The sequence below is a fragment of the Alligator mississippiensis genome, chromosome 3, assembly GCF_030867095.1.
Source record: "Alligator mississippiensis isolate rAllMis1 chromosome 3, rAllMis1, whole genome shotgun sequence".
Taxonomy (NCBI): domain Eukaryota; kingdom Metazoa; phylum Chordata; order Crocodylia; family Alligatoridae; genus Alligator; species Alligator mississippiensis.
Genome location: NC_081826.1, coordinates 87,316,687 through 87,338,448, shown reverse-complemented (window position 1 = coordinate 87,338,448; position 21,762 = coordinate 87,316,687). Strand labels below are relative to the sequence as shown.

At 41.0% G+C, this 21,762-nt stretch overlaps 1 protein-coding gene across 6 annotated transcripts in view; it reads left to right on the top strand.

Annotated features, from left to right (window-relative positions):
- Window positions 1-1,214: 1,214 nt before the first annotated feature.
- The window catches only part of RBBP8 (RB binding protein 8, endonuclease), a 79,087-nt gene continuing 58,539 nt past the window's right edge, over window positions 1,215-21,762 (top strand). Inside the window, exons 1-4 of one of the 6 annotated variants that reach the window (XM_059724178.1) lie at window positions 1,215-1,368; window positions 1,822-1,880; window positions 12,781-12,994; window positions 20,501-20,543. In XM_059724178.1, coding sequence (XP_059580161.1) covers window positions 12,883-12,994; window positions 20,501-20,543 — 155 coding nt within the window. In that variant the 5' untranslated portion in view covers window positions 1,215-1,368; window positions 1,822-1,880; window positions 12,781-12,882. Of the gene's footprint in view, window positions 1,369-1,821; window positions 1,881-8,891; window positions 8,999-9,029; window positions 9,249-12,780; window positions 12,995-20,500; window positions 20,544-21,762 lie in introns of those variants that run through there. The other 5 variants (XM_059724177.1, XM_059724176.1, XM_059724180.1 and 2 more) reach the window with 5 other exon arrangements.

Below are 21,762 nucleotides of genomic sequence, written 5' to 3'. Positions count from 1 at the left end.
ATTAGGTTACATCATGAATAAATGTACATGTTTCTAACTTTACCAATGCCTTTGTCAAGCCTAAGTACTGGTCCTAAAGTGAGGCTCTTAAGTAAAAGTTAAATGAGCCCCAATTATGCCTCTAGAAACCTCACCTTAGGTAAATACAGTCTAATTTTATGAGTGTTAAATATCTACAACCATTGGCTTCAGGAGAAGACAGAGGTACTTAGCACCTTTGAAAATCATGTAACAAACTGTATAAATTCTGGTCTGTGTTCCTGTTTGGAAGAAGGTAATACCAGGCAAATCCTGGTCTCTGCATATAGCTAGAATACATAGGCTTTGCTCAGAGCAGTTCTGTAAGTATTCTTGTCCCCACACTATCCAGGGGCTGCACTGTAGCTCCTACTGCAGGGTGCTATAGTAGCATGCCCAGCAGCTTTGTCCTCTCTACCACAGAAGGGTGATGACATCTAAGTAGTTCTGCACAGGGGTGGGTGCACTGCACACACATTGCACTGCCTCTAACCCTGGAAAATCTTTTTACAGAACCAGATGACATGTGGGCAGATACAGCCCTACAGAGAACATGAGTTTCAAACCTTCTGTGCAAGCTCTCTCAGCATCCTTTCTCTATATGCAAGGGAAGACTTGTTTCCAATAGGTAAGATAGTATCTATGGATGGGGAGAGGTCTTAAGAGGAGAGCAGAATTTGTTAATGTTTTGTTTTTGTCATGACAGTTGTGCTAAATATGTGGTGTTATTTAATTACAATAAACTTATGTTGTTATTGCTTTAAAATAGTTTTCTTCCCTGTTTATGCTAGTGAAAAGTAAATCTCCTAAAACAATGCATTTCGTAATGCAATGAAAGAGTTTACAACAATAGGATCTTTCTGGATTTGACATGGATATATCACTCCCTCATCCCTCAGCAAATTATTTTGCTGGAGGCTACATCATTCTATCAGTGGTGCGCTGGGAGTTGACGGAGGCGTGAATAATTCACCATCTACGAAGCCTAGCTGAACTGAGTTGAGCTGCAGCATGTTAGGCTGGCCTTTGATGCAGACTGGTTGGGCAGGTTCCTGTTCTACTGAGAAACCGGTTTGGCAGGCCTGTTATGCCAACAAATTCTGGTATGATTCCATGTTCTACAGAATGTAGAAACCTGCCCAGCCAGTTAAATGAAAGGCATATTAGGTTATCCATTGCACATTGTATATATCTTAGGTGCAGCAGATCTCATCTCAGCATTCTTCAGTGTGGTCCACAGTGAATTCCTCATCTCACTTATGCTTTAGGTTTATAGCTTGAGGGGAAGTCAGCAGTAAGTATTCACCTTCCCTGATCAAGAACAGAACCTTTCACAATTAAAACAAAAGGGTGAGTTTTAAAAAAAAAATTTTAAAGTAATTTAAGAAAATCTAACTCTGAAATTCAGTGTTACTGCACTTAAATTTGTAGTGAATGTTTTTTGTATGGATCTGTTTACTATATACCATTAGCTCCAGCTTCTGTGTTTCTAAGTGACATCATTTGTATAACTTCTGACACTTCTGTATGTAGGTAAACATCAGCTATTCCATCTTTATCTAATAACATTTAATGGAGAGAATTGTCTAATTAATTGTACAGTAGTAGGAGACAGGAATATCTGAATACTAATTAGGGTGTTGCCATTGACTCGGTGTATCAACTTGGGCAAGTCACTTAACTGTCTTAAGACAGAACCATCTCAGAGGGGTATTGTGATAAGGTAAAGTGTTATAAGGTACTAAATGTTGATACTATTATCTATTTCTTGTTAGACCAACACTTTTATTTTAAATTTTGCAGGTTTATGGAATAACTTACTTGGCAAAATTTGGTTTAGCACATGCATAACTGACTTAGTGGTGAGTGTTGAAAGCAAACTGTTTCTTAAAAATAAAGAACTATTATTAACTTTCCCTTACTTACCAAATAAAGGCTTCACAAACATGTTTTGTGTGTAATAAGTAATTCAGAGTAGCAATACAAATATAAATGAATCCAAATAATAAACCTACTCCTGACAGCTCTGAAATTTGTGAGGGTTTGGGCTCTGGATCGTTTACAAGTACAGCGTCAAATAAGGAAAAATAAATGGCATAGAAAACAAAAGCTCTGGAATCTGGTAACTGATTAACTACTGGAACTCAGGAAGTACTAGCTGAGCTGAACAGAAAGGAATGAAGACAGGTTTTGTCATGCCTGTTAGGACAAAATGATTCTTTAGCTGAAGTAAATGTGAATCTTCCTGTCATCTGTGTAACTAAACTTTTGAAAACCATCCTCTAACCACTTCCATGTCCCCAGGAAGCTTATTTTAGTGTGTCTTTAGATAAAATAATTACAGTTCACCTGTGTGATGTGATGTAATGAACAATTTTGTGCCTGATGAATTGTATTTTAGTGTTGCTTAAGGGAAATGAAGGTATGTATAGGAGTATGTGAGACTCAGGATAATAATCTTGTAACAGAACCCTTATCATGGTAAGTATTTACTATACGCCATTTACAGGTTGATGTAAAAATTTACATCTTGTTTATAACTCTTTAGTAGAATACCAGTAAATAGGCTTCCTGAGCACCTAAAAGCTCTGAATGGAAGGCTGAAATAACCTTCTCACTGGTAGCACTGAGTCTGCTTGTTAAAACTAGAGATTTTCTTCAAAGTGTGGGAAAAAGAGCAAGAAGAAAAAGATGTTTCTTCTGTATAGGCTGAGAATACTGTTTAGAAGAAATAGTTTAATTTTAGGGGTTAAAATTTCTGATTGCTGATGAAAATTATAAATCATTAAAGGAAGTGTTGCATATTTTAAAGAATATGTAATTTTCCCAAAATAGGGAACATGAATAACCAGTTAAACTGCTCGTTATCTGATGTACATTTTGTCAGGTGATAAGTTTAATTCATAAAAATATTTCCTGCATCTGTTTTGGTAGTAGCATATGTGTATTTGTGTATATCAAACATTTCTGATCCAGTGTTCTAGTTAATGGTAATTGAATAGCATTGTGTTCTAGTGATAAGAGAATGAGTTAGACATTCCGTTCATTACAGTCATGGTCTGCCTCTCCATCTCTTGGTGCATAAATTCCCTTGCTATAAAATTGTGGTGGTAATACTTTGCAGGGTTGTTGCAAGGCTTAATTAATTAATGTCTCCAGAGAATTTTGAGATCCTTAGATGAAACGCACCACAGCAGTACAGTAAAATAGTACCATTATTTGCATTCTTACTCTAGTAGTATATCAATGGTTGCTTGAAGCCCTGCTATTAAAAAAGACATTGTCAAGAAATGTAAGTGCTTAATTTGTTCTTATTCAAAAGCTACTTTGTACCTGGTAGAAGATGCCTTCTAAACTATAAAATGGTTCCACAGTAATTTGTTTTCCAAGTCTTGAGCCCTGGAACACAGCATATTTGTTAAATTTCAACTAAATAGTGAGCCATGTGAATTAATAGTTGCCCACGCTCCTAAAGTAACTGGTTTTGTGTTTAGTTTTGGCAGAAGTGTCTGTTTTTGACAGATATGCCATATATTACATATGGCTTTGACAGTTTTTCCTCTAAAATTCTCATCATTCACATAGAAAGCAACATGAGTTCTGGGCTGGTAAACTTTCATGATTTTCCATGGCTGAAATAAACACATTATGCCATTAGAACAGCTACACAGTACTTATACACTTAGGATTCCTCTCTGGATTATATTAATAAAACTCAGGCACATTGCTGCTTAGAGTCTTTGAACCAAGCATACTTGCTAACTATTCAAATTAAGCTCACAGGAAAAAATAGATAAATAGTATCAGGCTGATAAATGGAAAAGGATCAGAGTGAGAGAGACTATTTTGGAGGTAACTATGGCTGCACTAGTCTGGACGTGGCAATGTGGTATGTGGCGCTGCATACATGTCTGCAGTGCTATATACCACACGTTCAGTTGTTCTCTGTGTCACAAGGGAGCAGCACGGAGGGATTTTTTGACCCCTGGACACCAGGGATCAAAAAAACCTGCAGAGAAAAGACATGGAGTGATACGCGGTGGCAGCGTGGGTTGGCCAAAGTGGAGCCTGGCCAGCCAGAGCTGCATTCTGCTGCTGGCCAGGCTCTGCACGTCAGGATCACCACTGATGCAGCCCTTGGAGGCCACCAGAACCCTAAGTAAGGCTGCTGGGGCCAGCCCAGTGCTGGCCTCAGCCTACCCTATCCTACCAGGGGTAACTTGACATGTGCCAGCACGTGCATGACAGATGTTTCCTGGGGCCTAGCAGCAGCACAAGGTGCACTGCCGCTAGTTGTCCCTAGGGAACCAAATGTCCATGCACATCTAGACATGGCCTATAGGTCCAATCCTTCCAATAAGTACTTACTTACAAGTAGTCCTTTTGGAGCCACTGAACTAAGCACTATCTTTGGTAGTCAGTAGATGTAGGATTGGACGGTATCTAATTGTGTGCTTATAGGCTAGCTATCAGTGGTCCTACTGCTTCTATTCCATACACTACCATGATGCCTGAGCAATGCAGAGGTTATGATGCTAATACAACTCTCTCTCATCCCTTCTTCATGTGGGTTAGTAGTGCTAGAGCAAGAGGGTCAAGAATAATGTTTTAATGCCAAAAACTAATGCTACAAGTAAGTTCACTGTATTTATTTACATGTATAAAATCATAAGGGTGTCGCCCTCTTGGTGCTTTAATTAACAGTTGGCTAAAATTATAGTAAGTGAAATCAAGCAACACAAGAAATCCAGCAGCAGCTCCACAAAATAACTAAAGACACTCACCAGCATGTGGTCATTTAAGTACATTCTCCATAGCCCTAAACACCACATTTCAAGCAGCATTTTCCTCCTCCATTACTAGTAGTATGCACCTGTCTGTCTCATGGGACAATAGAATTACTCTGAAACATCTACTTGCAAAACATAATCCTCACTTTAAAATAAACTGAAGTGGGAATAACCTCTCCAGGGTGCAAATGCCTGGGCAGTGTATATGGAGGCATTGCATAGTCCGCACACCAGTGTCCCCCTCTGGGCCTTGCTGGTTTAATCCAAAGGCAAGGCAGGTACCAGTATGTTTAGAACTAGCTTGGCTACAGGACCTGGTCCTCCATTAAGATTCTCTTAAAAACCTGAGACTTCCAGCATGCCCTAAACCTGAACATACTCTGGCTGTTTCAGACTAAGGGATCAGAACCTGTGACAGCATTCCAGAGGTCATCATAGAGAACAGCAATTCTCTACCATTAATCTGGAGGAAGAAGCTGTTAGTAACAGCAGGGAGTTTGATGCTGACTTGGTTTCAAAGGGTATGCAGGTGTAAGGAGGGTCTCTCTGAGCAGAAGAAGAAGGTGGTTGAGACATCCATCCTCACTTCCCTACCAGGACCAACTGCTATCTCTGCCACAAGACTGAACTCTGCCTACTCTCCCATAAAAGAGAAAAGGAGTTGTTTAGAGGGCTGCCAGTTTCTAGATTGTGAATTCAGATACCATCTAGGCAGTAATCCAAAGCTGTTTTGTGGTCTGATCCAATACCTCTGGAAAGAGACCTACCCACAAAAATACCACAACACTGCAGCAGATTTGAAGCAGATTTTTTTTCCAGGTATTTTTAAAATAAATAATTGAAAGCTGGTTTTATCTTTGTATCTACATTAAGCTAATAAAAATGAGAAATTCTGAACAGTCAGCTAACCTATTCTAGTCACACTTTACCTGCATATCTGGTAAGCAGTCACAGTGTCCTAAGAATGCTTAGTAAACGTTCATGCAGCACCCACGTTATCAGTGCTGTAATGGGATTTTATTGTATTTGTGCTACAGCATTCTAATAATATCATTTCAACCCATATCTTGATCAATTTGCTGGTAATCCAGGTCATCCAAGGACAGGCATTAACAGGAACCATAATTGACAGCTAACAGCTCCATAGGAAGAGAAAGAGTACACTTTTTAGACCAGTGAACACTCCTAGGTTAGAATTAAGCTAGATTCCACCTCCCATTACAGAATTGTTTTTACTTAAGTATTCCATCACTTAAATGAATGTGTCATGTTAAGGGTTACCTTGAAATCTGGACATGAGCCATGAAGCCACAGAAACTTACAAATCTGTTCAAGTGTAACAATGCCAGAGTCTCTTTTCCCACAGTTTTATTGTCTAGGTATGGCTGTTTCTTCTTGTTATATGAAATAACTAGATCAACTATTGAACATAAACATCTAGTGTAAATGAATTTGGAACAACATAATTTTCAGTAGTTCATTAGCACATTTAATGAGATGGGAATCTACTTTGTTGTGACCAAGTATGTGAGCTTGGATCACATTTTTCTGCAGAGAGTCAAATAAATCTCTCCATAATGGAAAGAAAGCATGGAAGGAAAAGTTCACTTTAATACATTTTTCAAGTACTGTGGCAGGCTGACACTCTTATCACTTACTGCAGTGTAAAATAGGATAACACTGTTGAAGTCAGTGATATTACGCTGCTGTAAAATTCCATAGAAGTATACATCACAGACTGATGCAGAGAAGGAAAATGCTGAAATAAGCATGTAGTTATCATTACTGACAAAGCGGTGCCTAGTTCTACATCGGAATCATACTACCTATGGTAAGCTTAGCATATCTATTTTTTTTTTTGTATATATAAGAGGCTTTTTTTAACTTCTTCAGTAGAACAATCTAGATTCCTTAAACATTTTAACTGAATATTATAAGTATGAATTTGGAAGAGAATTAAAATTTGAACTTTACCTTGAACTTTACTCATATTGTATAACTGAAACTACAAGAAGCAGAGTTTTGTGCTTGTATGTGCTATATTTGGCTCATCCCACAAATTTTGAGATTAATAGAAACTTGAAAATTTCTAAGGAAAAATTGTTTTCTGACTCTCAGTAGAGCAAGGGATATTTAACTTTCCTAAGCAATTCACTCATAAGAAATCTGAGTCCAAAGTATATTTTCAAAGCAGCTTTCTAGAAACAGAAATGTGAGTTCTGTTTGTGGTACTGTTACTGACTTAATGGTAAAAGACAACTTATCAGATCTTACCATAGATTTAAGGATAGCTTTCTGTCTTCAGCAGGAGGATGCTGCTAGCAAAATCCTCCTAGTTCATTGAATTTTCAGAGGCTGTAGGCTTTAACAGAAAAAGGTAGTAACATGTTTTGGAAAGATATGAGATAATAGGAAACTTGAAACTATTCTTGCAGTAGTTAACTATTCTGCAGTTAACTGACAGGCCAAAGTTAGGTTTAGCTCATTTAACAGAGTTGAACTTCTAGGGCAGGGGTTCTCAATCCCCAGGCCGCAGCCCAGTGTCGGGCTGTGGAGGGTCAGCTGCCAGTCCGCAGCACGATCGGCTGCCGAACCAAATGTGGCTGTGGCAAAACATGGCCACCCAGAGCCAGGCGGGGAGGCTGCAGTTCTTTCCACACGGTCCAGGGGCTGGGGGTATCCTTACCTGTCTTCCGGCCAGAAATTCCAGCCACAGCCGGCTGTGACTGTTGGGCTGCGGTTTGCCACGCCGTGGCCACTTCCTGGCCATGTTTTGCTGGCATGCTGCATAAAATTTGAGAACACCTATTCTAGGGCACACATGCAAACTCAGCTTGGACCCTCACCACCCCTCTCCCCCTACCACCACCCCATAAAAAAAGCTTTTCTTCAGACATATTAAAATAGTATTTTGGGTCTAATTGTTATTTAGCATATCATCTTCTGGAGAGTACCTGCTAGCAACTCCAGTATTCACGCGTGTGACCTAACTAAATAATCTAACAGTAAGGCTAAGTAGCAACCATGGGCTAGTATGGTAAACACTTATGTACGTAACATTATTCATACTACTGCTTATGTAAGTATGACACGTGTGATCAGGACTGACTTCTAACCAAGCATATCTTGGCATATCATGGCATATCTTTCGAGCATATATTTAAGACCCATCTCTAAGTCAGTGATTTTCAACCAGGGAGCCAGGCCATAGGTGACTGGTAGGGGAGGTATGGGGGGCACGTGCCCTCCCTGACAGGGCCATCCCCACCGCCTATGTCACCGGTGGCTTCTGCTGGTGCTCGCCAGCCCCCGTCCCCACCACTGATGCCGCGGGCAGCTTCTGCAGGTGCCCCTCCAGACTCAGGAGGCACCAGTCACCCATGACTCAGGGCACCCAGGGGTGCTGCCAGATCCTTTGTGGTGTGAGAAGATAAGTGCAGTGTGAGGCGATAAGTAGATACTAGGCTCAGGCTAGTCCCTGATGTCCTTGGACGAACCTCCACCCCTACCCTTGGGTTTTGAAATGAGGTGCCAAGTCATGGTGGGGTGCCTGCAGGCTAGAAACCATCACTCTGATCCCCGCTGTTTCTGTGTGCACCCAAACAAGGGCCAGATCCATGGAGAGCGACATATGTCAGTGGAAATTTTTCATGACCGCTTCCTGCTTATGGGGAGCCTGCTCAGAGCAAGTGTTTTCTGTCAAGCCAGTGGGGACCCCCCCCCCCCCAACATCCCCTTTGTTTTTTGTGCTGGTTTCAGGGTGTCTCTAAAGGAAAGGCAGTGTCCTGCACCGACCGCTGCCAATTCACGTCCCTGCTAGTCCCCACGTCGAGCTGCTGCACATGCTTAAGGCAAGAGCCCCTCCCTCACTGCCCCGCTCCCCCCGCCGGCCTCTGGAACTAGCAGCGCGGCACCGTGGAAGGGGGTGCGATGGCTCACCCGGAGCCCAGCAGAGAGCCGAGGGGGCGGGGCTGAGAGCCGCGCACCTCCCCTTCCCACCCATCGGAAAACATCCCCTCCAGGCGCTGCACCCCCTTTCCTGAGAGAAAGGCCCGCGAGCATAGGGCGGGACATCTCGCGAGAATTCTCCCGCGGCGCTGATTGGCTAGGCCGGGGAAGGAGCCGAGCTTGAGTTTCTCTTTCCCGCGGGCGGTGCGAGGAGCTGCCGGGGATCAACCCGCCGCCGGCAGGTAACGGCACGTGCCCCCCTTCCCCCCGCCAGGCAGCCGTTGAGGGCGGGGCCAAGCGGGCCCCTCAAGCAGGGGGCACGCCCCGCTCCTCGCTAGGCAGGGGCATCTCGCCAAGCAGCCCCCGGGCTGGGCTGCATCAGGCCCTCAGGAAAATGCTTTCACCTGCGGGCTGCATGGCTTAATGGCCCGACCTGTGCCGTGTAGGCGTCGGGGCCCGCGTTGGCCCCCCCATCTCTTCAGGACAAGCCGGGTAAATAACTGCGATTGTTTTAATTGGCTTTGCCCGCAAGGGTGCACGAGGTGTGTCTGCGCTGCCTTCCTCATGAGCGTCACGCTGTGGACTGCAAGCTGGCAGGGCTTGGCTGGAGGCTGCTACCTGTTTCAGCACTAAAAAAAGTCCCAAAAATTGCCCCTGGGAGTTAGGAAAGACATTGGCTTCTTGGAGCGTGGGTGGTCAGTGCCCAGGCCAAGGTGCTTGGGCTCTCCACGTGGCAGGATCAGGCCTGCGGCCAGCCCACAGGGCAAAAAAGTTGAGCAGTATTGACTGCTACTATTTACTGTCATCTAGCCTGACAGTCTTAACCCCTGCCAGGTCCTGGGTGCTTGAGAGCCCACTCATTGTTCCTAAGCTTGGGAACAGGTGCTGAGCACTATCCATAGGGCTAAGTAAAGGAGCCACCATGATCATTTCAATGAAGTACTAACACAGGCGCCCATTTCTGTAATTTGTAAACTTTAAGTAACACTGCTGCTAAAAGTAGATGTTAGCTTTGCATAAAAAGAGATGGTTGTTTTATGACGATCTATATGGACTCCTGTGAGAGAGCTCATTTTGATGCTACGTGGGTCAGTATCCTGTATCTCAGTGGCAGAGTGGATGCTAAAGGGAATGGTATTTATGCAGAGCTTATTCAAACAGATCAGCCCCTTTTCTGCAGATTAGCCTGCAGAAAGGAGCCAGCTTCTAGCATTGAGAGGCCTAGAAAACCTTCATTTATAACCTGTACTCCTGTTACGCTTAATACAAGTTCATGAACTTATCCTGTACGTGTGTGTTCAGTGCTCTTCTGAATCTGGGTAGATGGTTAGCCTCTATGACATCTTGTGGCAATGAGTTCCAGAAATTAACTAGACACTGGGTAAAAAAAAGCAATTCCTTTGTTTGTTTTAAACTTGCTTTCTAATCATTTTTTCGTATGTCCCCCTTATTCTGCTGTTGTGAGAGCTAGTAAATCTTTTACTTTCTTCACACCATTCATTATTTTATAGGTCTCTATCATATCCCTTTTCCAGTCATGTATTTCTCTAAACTGAAAAGGCTTAGCCTATGTAGCTTGTCCTCATATGGAAGCCTTTCCAGACCCCTGATCATCCTTGCTCTTCTCTACTCTTACTAGTTCATCTGTATCCTTTTGGAGGGAGTGGGACCACAACAGCAAACAGTACTCAGGGTGAGAGCAGACAGTACTATAATGACACAACTCTGGTACCCATCCCAGTCTTGCAAAGTCCAGTGAGGTATCCAGACATCCTACTCAGTAGTAGGACCTTCTCTGATTTAGGGATGTGGGAAGGCATCAAACAGCTTCCTTCCTGGATCTAGTGGTTCCTTCTTCCTCTACTGGAGGTGGTCTGCAAACATGTCTTTCTATATGTGGTTCACTCTTTTTTTTTCCCCAAGTTTTTCTTCACAGCTGTGAAGCCTGGTAGTCTGATATCATTATGCTTCTCCTGCATTAGTGCAACTGTACATCTTTAAGGGACACCGTGTAATCTTATCTTGAATATTTGCACTATGTGCTAAGAGCAATGATTCGTTTTTGATATTTGGAGCAAGTAGAATTTGGGACTCAGATTACACTTTTTTTTTTTTTTTCTTTCCTTTCTCTCCATTTTTAGTTTCAGCCTGTATACCCCTGGATGTGTCTACATGTACAATTAATGTGGAGCAATAAACTCCAGTGCTTATTGCACTGGAGTATTGCTCCCAGGTGCACCATTTGAACATGTGCCTGGGACCAGAGCACATTGAGCTGGGTCAGAGCAGCCCTGGCTGGCAGGGGACTCCAGGGGTCAGCCTGCCAGGCTGGGGCTGCTCCTGCCCAGCTCAGCATGCTGTGAAGAGGCTGGCTGGGGCACGAGGGTGCTTCAGTGTGGAGCAAGCGAGCAGACAGCCATTGCACTGAAGCACCCTCGTGCCCCAGCCAGCTGGGTCAGTGTCTACACATGCATTGCTGTGCACAAAAAAACTCCACAGTAGGGTGGTATTGTACTTGTATTTACAAGTACTCACAGGGTACTTGTATTTGTAAGTACTACTCTGCTGTGGAGTTTATTAGTTTACTGTGACCTAATCACACACAGATGCTGAGATGTTTACTGTGAAGTTAATTAGGCAGCTCCCACAGTAACAGTCTCATGCAGATGCCCCTACTGATAGTAGCTAAGCTAGGCTAGTTCTCTAACCATTGGACAAAATTTCCTAATGCAATGAATCCAGCTGTTAACATGTAGAAGCTGCAGCTTCCATTTAAATAGTTGGGTGCTATTTAGACTTTGCTGTTTCCTAGCATACTGCTGATTACTCCTAGTCCTTGCTGGATGTGAGGAGAAGCCTTACTTTTCACCTGAGGAGCTCAGGTCTAAATGTCTGTCTCCAGCGTTCTTGGCCAGAATCCCCATTTGACAGTAATATTATCTGGATTTAGCTGGATTATTTTATTTCTAATTTCTAATCTGCATTACAGAATTATATCAAAGATAAACACAGGTACATAGTAAGAAGACAGTCCATTCCCAAAAATCTTACTGTTTAAATAGACTTGACAAAGAATAGGAGAAAGGAAGAATTATTATCCACAGGGGAAACTTGAAGGATAGAGAAACAATGCAGCTTCTCTAACATTATACCTCCAGTGTTTGTAGCAGGTACAGGAGTTGAATCTGAATCTAAGTTCTGATCTAGAATTTAATCATACCACCATGTTTCATCTATAGTATCCCTGAGGAACTCTGCTGTCTTATTGAGCCTATCAGGAATGCAAAGCTACCATAGATATTCTGGTATAGCTCCATCTGAGTAATGTATGTAGAATTTCTAAAGGAAAAGAAGGGCAGTGCTGAAGACAAGAGCCCCGGACTCTGTTGGATCCCCTGAGGTCTTCGTAAACTTTTACAGGGAGATTTGCAGGCTTGAAGACCAGCCTCCTATTCTCTCTTTCTCAAGGAATATGATTGTTTCTACACAGAACATAGAGAAAATGTACAATGGAAACCTTTACATTTCCTTATGGTGGTGGGGGTGCAATTTAGGCCCATATTTAGAATTATTTACATAAAAAATACCTACGCACTCACACTCACACACACACACACACACACACACACACACACACACACACACACACACGCCCTTATGATTTCACTAGCCAAATTGGCATCTTTCCAGCCTTCATTTCCAAATTGCAAAATGTTGAAAGCATAAGGAATTTTTGGCAAGCAGGAATTACATATGTGTTTTAGATAGGGGGAAAAAGTAAACATCCTTACAGTCTAATTTTAATTTGAGCTCTGTTTTCTTTTTCCCCAAAATAATTTTTATTCTTAAATAATGATGTGGCTTCTGGCAAGATAATTAGAACTAACCCCTATTGCAGGATGAATGATTGTCAGCAAATAAGCACACCTTGACAAAGACAGACAGTGGGCTTTGTTTTTCATCCATGGCTGCAAGTCATACTCTGATAAATGCAAATGTAAGTGATGTCAGTCTGTCGTTACAGGCATGCTGCTCTTCAAAAACAGCTTCATAACAATGTAATATAACTCTACAAGGTAAAGAGTGAGCCAGATACAAGTGAAAAATAAGGGACAGAAAAGAGAAGATGAATGCTTCTGCAGGAAGCTGTGGTAGCCCTAGCTCAGCTGACTCCACTGGTGATTTCTTCAAGGAACTCTGGTCCAGACTGAAAGAATGTCATGATAAAGAAGTACAAGGTAAATTGTTTTAACAGATGTCTGAAAATTAGTAAATGTCAGTACTATTAGATTTAGAATGTTGCTTCAATCAATAGTGCTTATTCTTAAAAGGAAAACTATTAAAGTTAAAGTTCCAATACTGCCATTATATCCATGCCATGACTACTGAGCCAATATGAAACCACTCAAATCAGTAAAATTCAAGTTACTTAGGGAGTTGGACTAGATCAGTATTTTTCAGTTAGTAGGCTATAGAGATACCAAAGATGTGCTGTGGGGATAAATACAGAGAGATTCAGGGGTTTGGCCTTCCCCAGACATTCCTATGTGTAAAGAACAGTCCAGTATCCTAAACTGGAAACAGCAAAACCACATTAATGTGACACTACTAACGCACTTAATAACCCTGCTGAAAAGCAGATCAGATTAGCCCAGATGCATCATGCATACCTGGCTACTCTGCTTCTATTTCAGAGCTATCATGTGCACAGCTAGTTTAGATATCTCTGCAGCATGCCTGGCAAGCAGACCATGAGGGAGGTAGGCTCTAGGGATCTGTGCGGTGTTGGGTGGGAGTTTGAGGTACTACATAAGGTTGGAGGAGAGGTGGGCTGTAGGGTTCTTTGAAGGGTCAGATCGCTAGGGTGTTTACAGCATGGACCTATGTATGAAGATCAGGTGGAGTTGAGCTTTGAGGCTGTAGGGGAGTTGTTGATGATCTCTGGAATCAAAAACCCCATTGGACTAGATCGTAGAGATCCCTTTTGAGTTTGCAATATAAATATTCTTGCAGGAGTGGGACTTTAACTGTTAAATCATATTTCATGAGCTGAGATCAACCAAGGAAATAATGCAACCTTATCTGGCAGCTGTAATTGGTTTGGAGATACTTCAGTGCTTCATAATTGAGAGTTGCTTTAAAATAGCAACCAGTTATTTTTCCTTTTTTTTCCCCACTATCTTTTTGTCCCTACATATATACAAATAGTGAAATGGAGAGAGATTTACATGGCTTGCCTTCAGCTGAGCTGAGAATGTGACAAGTGGCAATGTCTGTTATATTCTATTATAACATAAGGCTTCTTCTGCAAAAAGTATTTTTTTTTTAATTTCTATTATTTTAAATGTTCACAATGAAATTCATTATATAAGCTCTTTGTTTTGGAATTATATTATGATGTCCACATCTTACTTACACCATGATTATAACTGATTAGGCACTCTACCTCTCCATTCTTCGATTGGTGAGAAATTAAAACATTCATCATATAACTTATTTTTGTTACATAATGTCCATATTTTTTTCTTTATATATTTGGTCTGAAATGTAAGACCTGATCATACAATCTTGACTCATGTGATGAGTTTGTTGTGTGTTTTTGGTTTTTTTTTTTCTTCAAGTGGGGTTAGAGCTTCATTTCATTTGAACTTCAGCAAATGCATCTTTGTTTATTAAAGATTGTATAAAATGCTCTGAAAGAAAAGTGCTTGACTTAATTTAGTCCCTGCTCTTGCAAGTGGCTCTGTGCATGCAGACTCATATTTGTAGGTAGCCACAATGATTTCAAAATTAGTGTTAGTCCTTCATTTTCAAATAATTAAGAGTACAGATGTTTCCATTCCTGCCACTGAATTTAGTAGAAGGCTTGAGTCCAATCAGCCACTTACACCATTGAGCCTTGAGTGTTTGACTGAGCATTCCAAACTTCCTTTAATTTGTAGTTTAGTTAAAAGGTAATAAAAGATTTAACAACTGATAGCGGCTTGTTTTACATGTTTAATATCTTAATTCATATTCTGTGAGAGATCAGTTGATATTATAGAACTTTCTTAAAATTTGCAATGTTGTGTTCATTTTTAAATTGTTTTTATTTTAGGAGTTAAATTTGGTCTTCATCTGAGTTTCAGTAGGGTTGAGATCACCAACAGAGCACATGCTAAAGCATCAGCAGAGTGGGATCTGATGAACTGTGGCATGTCTGAACACCAAAAACCTGAAAAACAGGAGACCTAAGATTTAGGAATAGTGTTGAGTGCTCTTTATCTAGTTCTTTGTGGCATTCAGTATGTGATTCTAAAGTTTTTGCACTCTGTATATTTGCAGGTCCTCTCCAAAATGTATTTTGCGTGGGGTGAGAGAATTTTGCCACTAGGCAGACTTCTTCCTTCCTAGCCCTCTGTCAATGTGTCCCACAAAGTTGGGTAAAATTAGATCTTCTATGATAACATCAAAGACATGCCTGAAGGATAGTTAATTTTTTTAAAAGGTGGGGATCCTCCTATAGAACTTAGTACAAGAGGATATTTAAAAAAGATCAAACACAAACTTGCCTGGACTTTCCTGGTTTCTGAAGTCTATAAATAAGAATTAAAATTGACTCATGAGTTTCAAATCTAGATGCCAGCAAAAACATGGTGTTATTTAGAGGAAGTGGAGTATTTGCTCAAGAAATACTTTGGGTCTTGGGTTGTACTCTAACAATAGGTGTTACTTGACATCGCTGTATTTGTTGAAGGTCTGTTTGTAATCCTGCTATTCAGGAGTTTGTAACCTGTTAAAATAGCATAATTTATACAAATGATGCATTTTTGGAAAAGCTTTACGTTGTTTGTGAGGAAACATTGCATAAATTGGACAGCTTAAAAACATTTTCCCACTAACTTCTGGTTTGTCATGCTAACTCTAAAAAGCTATTCTTGAATTCCTGTAATCTTACAACTTTAATACTTTGTTATTAGAAGGTAAAGGTGGCTTTTTCTGCTTTGGATTAATTTTTTTCACCTGGCCAATTTATTTACCTTTGCAAAACTACTCTTTTCAAAGTTGCTAGTGAGAACAATTTGTCCAAGTCTAATTTGCAAAGCTGCTCCACCTGTAGCATCATTGACTTAGAATTTGTGAACACTTACCACCTGTGAAACCAAGATACAGAGAAATTTGACAAAATTTTCATATCTGTAAGGTGTGCTTGTTATTTACCAACTCACACAGCGTAGAAATTTATTATCTCATGATAGTATGTGAAGTGACTCGATTCTACCAGTATTTACACCATGTTTAATCTTTAGTTGGTATATGCAATATAACTATTCTAGATGGGTATTTGTAACTCATGTCCCTCATTAGCATGGTATTTGACCATAACTATAAAAGTAAATCTGAAGATGTTTACTAGACAATATAACCATATCTGTATCACCATGAGCAAACACGAAATAATTTTTTTGTATAGTGATACAAGAAATAGTTTAAGTTATTCTGCCATCTTCATCTCTTCAAAGAACGGGAAACAGTGATAAGGAAAAGCTGAGGCTTATGGCAGTACAGTAAAAGCTGCGCTATCCAGCACCTTACAAGCCGACATGCTTTATTAACCGGCATGCTGGCTTGTAAGGGAAAAGCGAAACCAGAAGTGCCCACCATGGCACTTACGGTTTCACTGAGCCCCCATGGCCTGGGGGGCTTGCGTGGGGCCCCCCTCCCTGTCCCTTGGGGCCCATGGGAGGGGCGGCAATGTGGTGGAAAGGGCAGCAATGCAGCAGGAGGGGTAGCGATGCCCCAGATGTGGCAGGAGAGATGGTGGCCTGAACAGGCAAAGATGCCTGTTAGGCCCGCTCAGTTAACCGGCATATTTTGTTATCAGGCACCCCCCATTCCCCATGGGTGCTGGATAACAAAGCTTTTACTGTAGAATGATGAAAGGAAATTATCTCGGTGAAGTATCATTATAGTGGAGATGGAGGTTTAAAGTGGCTGAGGAAGTAAATTATGTAGAAATTCTCTACCATCTTCACACTCATAATTGCATTATAGCTTTATTTTTAGTATTTATGGTCTGTTCTTATCATCTAATGTACATCAAATTCTGGGACCTGTTAGGGCATTGAGCTTTAATTTCTTAGATCTCTTGTAATGGATTTTCTTGAAAGGTTTTTTAAAAAAAGAACTTGTCCTGCAAAATTTAGGCATTTTCATAGAACCATAACAGATTATTATGACTATCATTTTAATAATTACATGGTATGATAAGAGGTAAACTTTACCTTGACTAGCTCAAGGCATGTGGAAATCTTCAAAATGTCTTTAAATTTGCCCATCTGCTTTAGTAAATGAGAGAAGACAGAAGAGTGGGCATTTTTCACAAGCAGTATTTGTGATTAAAGCTTGACTTTAAGATTAAAAAGAGATGCTACCTTGGAATCTGCATTTATAGTAAGGTGTACAACCTTTTCCTTTTTGGTCACTGTTTAAACATGGTCTGTCTTAAAGGTGTGGTCACAGTCCAGTTTTTTATGAACAGATATCTCCATTACACAATCTTAAATCTTTATCTTGTCAGATAGAAGCCTCCCAAACCCACCGCCAAAAGGAGGCAAAGAAATGTGTTTCAGATTCCATTAAACATAGTAAAAATTAAGTCTCTTTTTTAATGTAAATGTGGCATACATTTGAACAAACTCCTCTAAGTGCTTTGTTGATTTCTCTTTATTGCTGCCATTTGTTTAAAAAATGAAATTAGATGCTAAATCCTAAGTGAATGCTGTGTTAATACTGAAATTGAAATACATGGGTCAAAAAATCAACCTGCTACATTTAAAAATTTCTTAAAACCTAGTTACAGGTCCTGTAACATTACATATGAAATGTTACATATTTATATTAACAACATTTTTTTAAAATCACCAATTAAACTTAAAAAAAAATTCATCAGGTCATTAACATGGTAGCATTTTAGAATAATTAAACCCTAAGCTAAAGTTAATACCCCAACACTAGGTTCCCTACAAATTGTGCGCCTGTACCAAAAGAAGGCATCTGGACAGAGGGGAAGCTGCTCGTGACTGAACTAATCTAATGTCCCCTCATTGGAGTGGAAAATTAGGTGTTTTCTTTTGTTTCTTTTACTCCAGTAATTTATTGTTACTTTAAATCAGCAGTTTGCTATATGTTAAGGACTGGAAACAAAACATTTTTTAAAAATTCAGATGTAAACATATTAATTAGTGGGTCAAAGCTGCTTGATCCTCTGGAGGGAAAAAGGAAGAGATTATGGATAACAGTAGTAGTTCTGCACTCTTGGATGTAACAAACTGGATTCCTGCCTTTTAATTCAAAATGACACTGAGAAAAAAATTAAAACCCTTTAAGTCACCAGTTTAATTCCTACTGAGTTCAGGTGAGTAGGGGATAGTGTTACTTGTAGCACAGTACTTTGCCTTTTGAGCCCTGCCTCTTCAATTGGTGGCTCAGGTTGCCAGTGTTACAATCCTAAATACTTGCTGAACAGACTACCTGTTCATACAGGAGACGCATTGTTGTGAAGCTTCATTCCTTCCGATGGGTGTGGAGCAGGATTAAAGCACACTTTGTAGAGGTTCTAATTGCAGATGCCTAATTGACTTGATGAATAGTAACCACTTTTAAAAAAAAAAATAAATAAATAAACCCTCTTTCTGTGCTGATCTGCATGACAGAACAGAATGACTCTCAGGTGTTGAATGTTTGTGAGATAAAAGAAATCTTTCCTGTTTCCCAAGAACTAACTTTTGAAGTAGTCTCTATGTATATTGTATCTCTGTCACAAAAAAAGTTGTCTTGTAACGGTCCATGGTATGCATTTATTGAATCTTTGACTTAACTACTGCTTTCCAAGCAGAAGCCTGAAGAGTCTTCCAGAATAAAGACCAGCATGTATATCAATAAATAACCTTTATATGTTCATCTGTTCTGGGGGTGGGGATTTGTTGTTGAGACCGATTTCCACTTTCCCTAACCAGTGACAGTTTTTCTTTTGCGCTTGTGTTTTGGTTGCATCGGTGCTCTGTCAACATTTTTTTTTTTTTTTCTTAGAAAGGCTTTAGTTTCATGAGTTTATAATATTAAAACAATATTTTTGGAAGTAAAGTTGTAATAGGTTTGTTAGGTTAAAAGACTTTCAAATATGTGTGAAATTGATTTTTTTCATAATTTCTGGTGGTACGTTTGAGGAAAGCTCAGTTGCAGGGAGGAAATTTCCTTTCCAGCAATTTCTTGTTTTTTGTTCCTGGTTAAATTGGATAGCTCAATATTCTCTGCAGAGTAGGGATCCCTGAATAGGGAAACAGTTAAAGGGAAGGATCAAGAGGTTGTGAATAATCTCTCCAACCATCTTAAAGAGTGTTATTGGGAAGTTTCTGGCTGAGAAGCAGCTGGCAGTATGACTCCCAATAAAGCTGGGGAAAGTTACCCTCCCAGAAGCATGTCCTCCTTGTGAACTTTGGACCCTTAACATTGCCCCTTTGTGCATTTCCATTATGATTATATTCAATTACATGAATAGACATTGATGTTTAAATGCAATGTGTTATAAAGTTGGGTTTTTTTACGCAGCCTTATATAGTACTGTGTATAGCTCCGTGTGTGCAAAGTTCATGAAAATAGTTTATATGAATATTACACAAGAAACCCATATTCTTAAGATAGTACACGTGAAGTCTATATTTTTTTACAAAGGAGAAAATTCTCTTTTAACTTAAAAGGGTAGCCATGTACTCTTATTTATTAAGAGCTCCTACTTCTAAACATCAGATTGTGGGATCTTCATAGTTTTTCCAGTCCTCAGCTCAAAGGTGTTCCAACTTGGTGCATAAGATCCAATAGACATGGTATCAAGGAGGTGGCCAGCCAGTTTCTCAAGGAGATCATGTGGCTGGCCGCCACTTTTGTGGGCTGATTACAGCGGGGCTTCCCGAGTGGTGCTCTGGTGGCCCTGCCCCTTGCTTCTGATTGGCTATGAGAGCTGTCTGTTATGCGGCCCTGGCCCTCACTGTTGATTGGTGGACAGGGACGGGGCTGCACAACAGTCAGCCCTCTCAGCCAATCAGCAGCAGGGGGAGGGGGGCAGCAGCTAGATGAGCTCACCTTCATGCCTGCAGCCTCCCTCCCCATTTCCCCTCTGGCCGGGCCATAGTGCCACGAGGACTGTGGGCTTCCTCTGGGAAGCCAGCATTTGATTTTCAGTAAGTTTTTTGTTTTTTTTTTTTTTGGGGGGGGGGGGGGGGGGGTTCACTCCAGATCTTGCAGGCACTCCCAATTTCATAAATGAAAATTGCAATTTTCCAATAGGATATACTGCCTTGATCCTGGAAATGTATCTCATGTTAGTGATGGTGATTTTTTTTTTATTCTACAGGAGCAAGCAAGCATATTTCCACAGTGATTTATACCAGAAAATAACATGCAACTAAATAGCTATTACCTCATGTATATCTTAATATATCATAGCTACCATGGGCCTAAAAACCACTGTAATAACAAATGTAAGCTCTGAAGCCGTTTCAGAGTAGGATTTGGCAAACCACAATGCCAGACTTTAGCATAGGGTCAGACCGTAGCATGAGTTCCAAATTACCTATAACCAAAGTGGGGAAAAGTGCGAGAAAAATATTATGCATGAATCTCAAAGTTCTCATTAACAAAAGTGCAGCTTAGCTATATAACTATGTTAATAAAATAAGTACAGTAATGCTCTTTTTAATTTTCAGGCTTACAGTTGAAAATATCCAAGCTGAAGAAGGAAAGATGCTTGTAAGTACCCACCCATCTTAAAACAAGCAGACCTACTCTGTTAGAGCAGACTTTTTAATACAGTTAGTAAACTGTGATTCCTGCATGGCTAGTTGAGATTTGGAGGCCCGATGATGTAGGCATAACTCTACTTGCCTGGATATTCAGTCTGAAGTCATTTATAAGTGAGCATAACTACTTGCAGTTTCTAGAACTGGAACTCCACATCTACCTCTGATTAATTCATGACTTTGTGAAGGAACATCTTGAGAAGCTGGATACGTTCAAGTCAGCCGGCCCTGACAATCTTCACCCCAGGGTACTCAAGGAGCTGGCGAGCATCATAGCCCAGCCTCTAGCACGGATCTTTGAAAACTCTTGGCGCTCTGGTGTAGTGCCCGAAGACTGGAAGAAGGCCAGTGTGGTGCCTATCTTCAAGAAAGGGAGGAAAGTGGATCTGGCTAACTGTAGGCCCATTAACCTGACTTCTGTCCCGGGGAAGCTCTTAGAAAAGTTTATTAAAGAGACCATCCTTAATGTACTGGCCGACACCAACATCTTAAGGGATAGCCAGCATGGGTTTGTTGCGGGGAGGTCTTGCTTGACCAATCTCATTTCCTTCTACGACCAGGTGACCTATCACTTGGACAAGGGAGATGAGATTGATGTCATATATTTTGACTTCAAAAAAGCCTTCGATCTGGTTTCTCATGATCACCTCTTGGAGAAACTGGCCAATTGTTGCCTTGGGTCCTCCATGATCCACTGGCTGGAAAATTGGCTCTGTGGTCGGACCCAGAGGGTAGTAATTGATGGAACTCACTCATCATGGTGTCCTGTGACCAGTGGGGTCCCCCAAGGCTCTGTCCTTGGACCCATACTGTTCAACATCTTCATTAATGATGTGGACACTGGAGTCAGAAGCGGACTGGCCAAGTTTGCCGATGACACCAAACTTTGGGGCAAAGCATCCACACCAGAAGACAGGCGGGTGATCCAGGCTGACCTGGACAGGCTCAGCAAGTGGGCGGACGAGAATCTGATGGTGTTCAGCACCGATAAATGCAAGGTTCTCCACCTTGGGAAGAAAAACCTGCAGCATCCTTATAGGCTCGGCAGTGCTATGTTGGCTAGCACTATGGAAGAAAGAGACTTGGGGGTCATCATTGACCACAAGATGAACAAAAGCCTGCAGTGCGATGCTGCAGCTAGTAAAGTGACCAAAACGCTGGCTTGCATC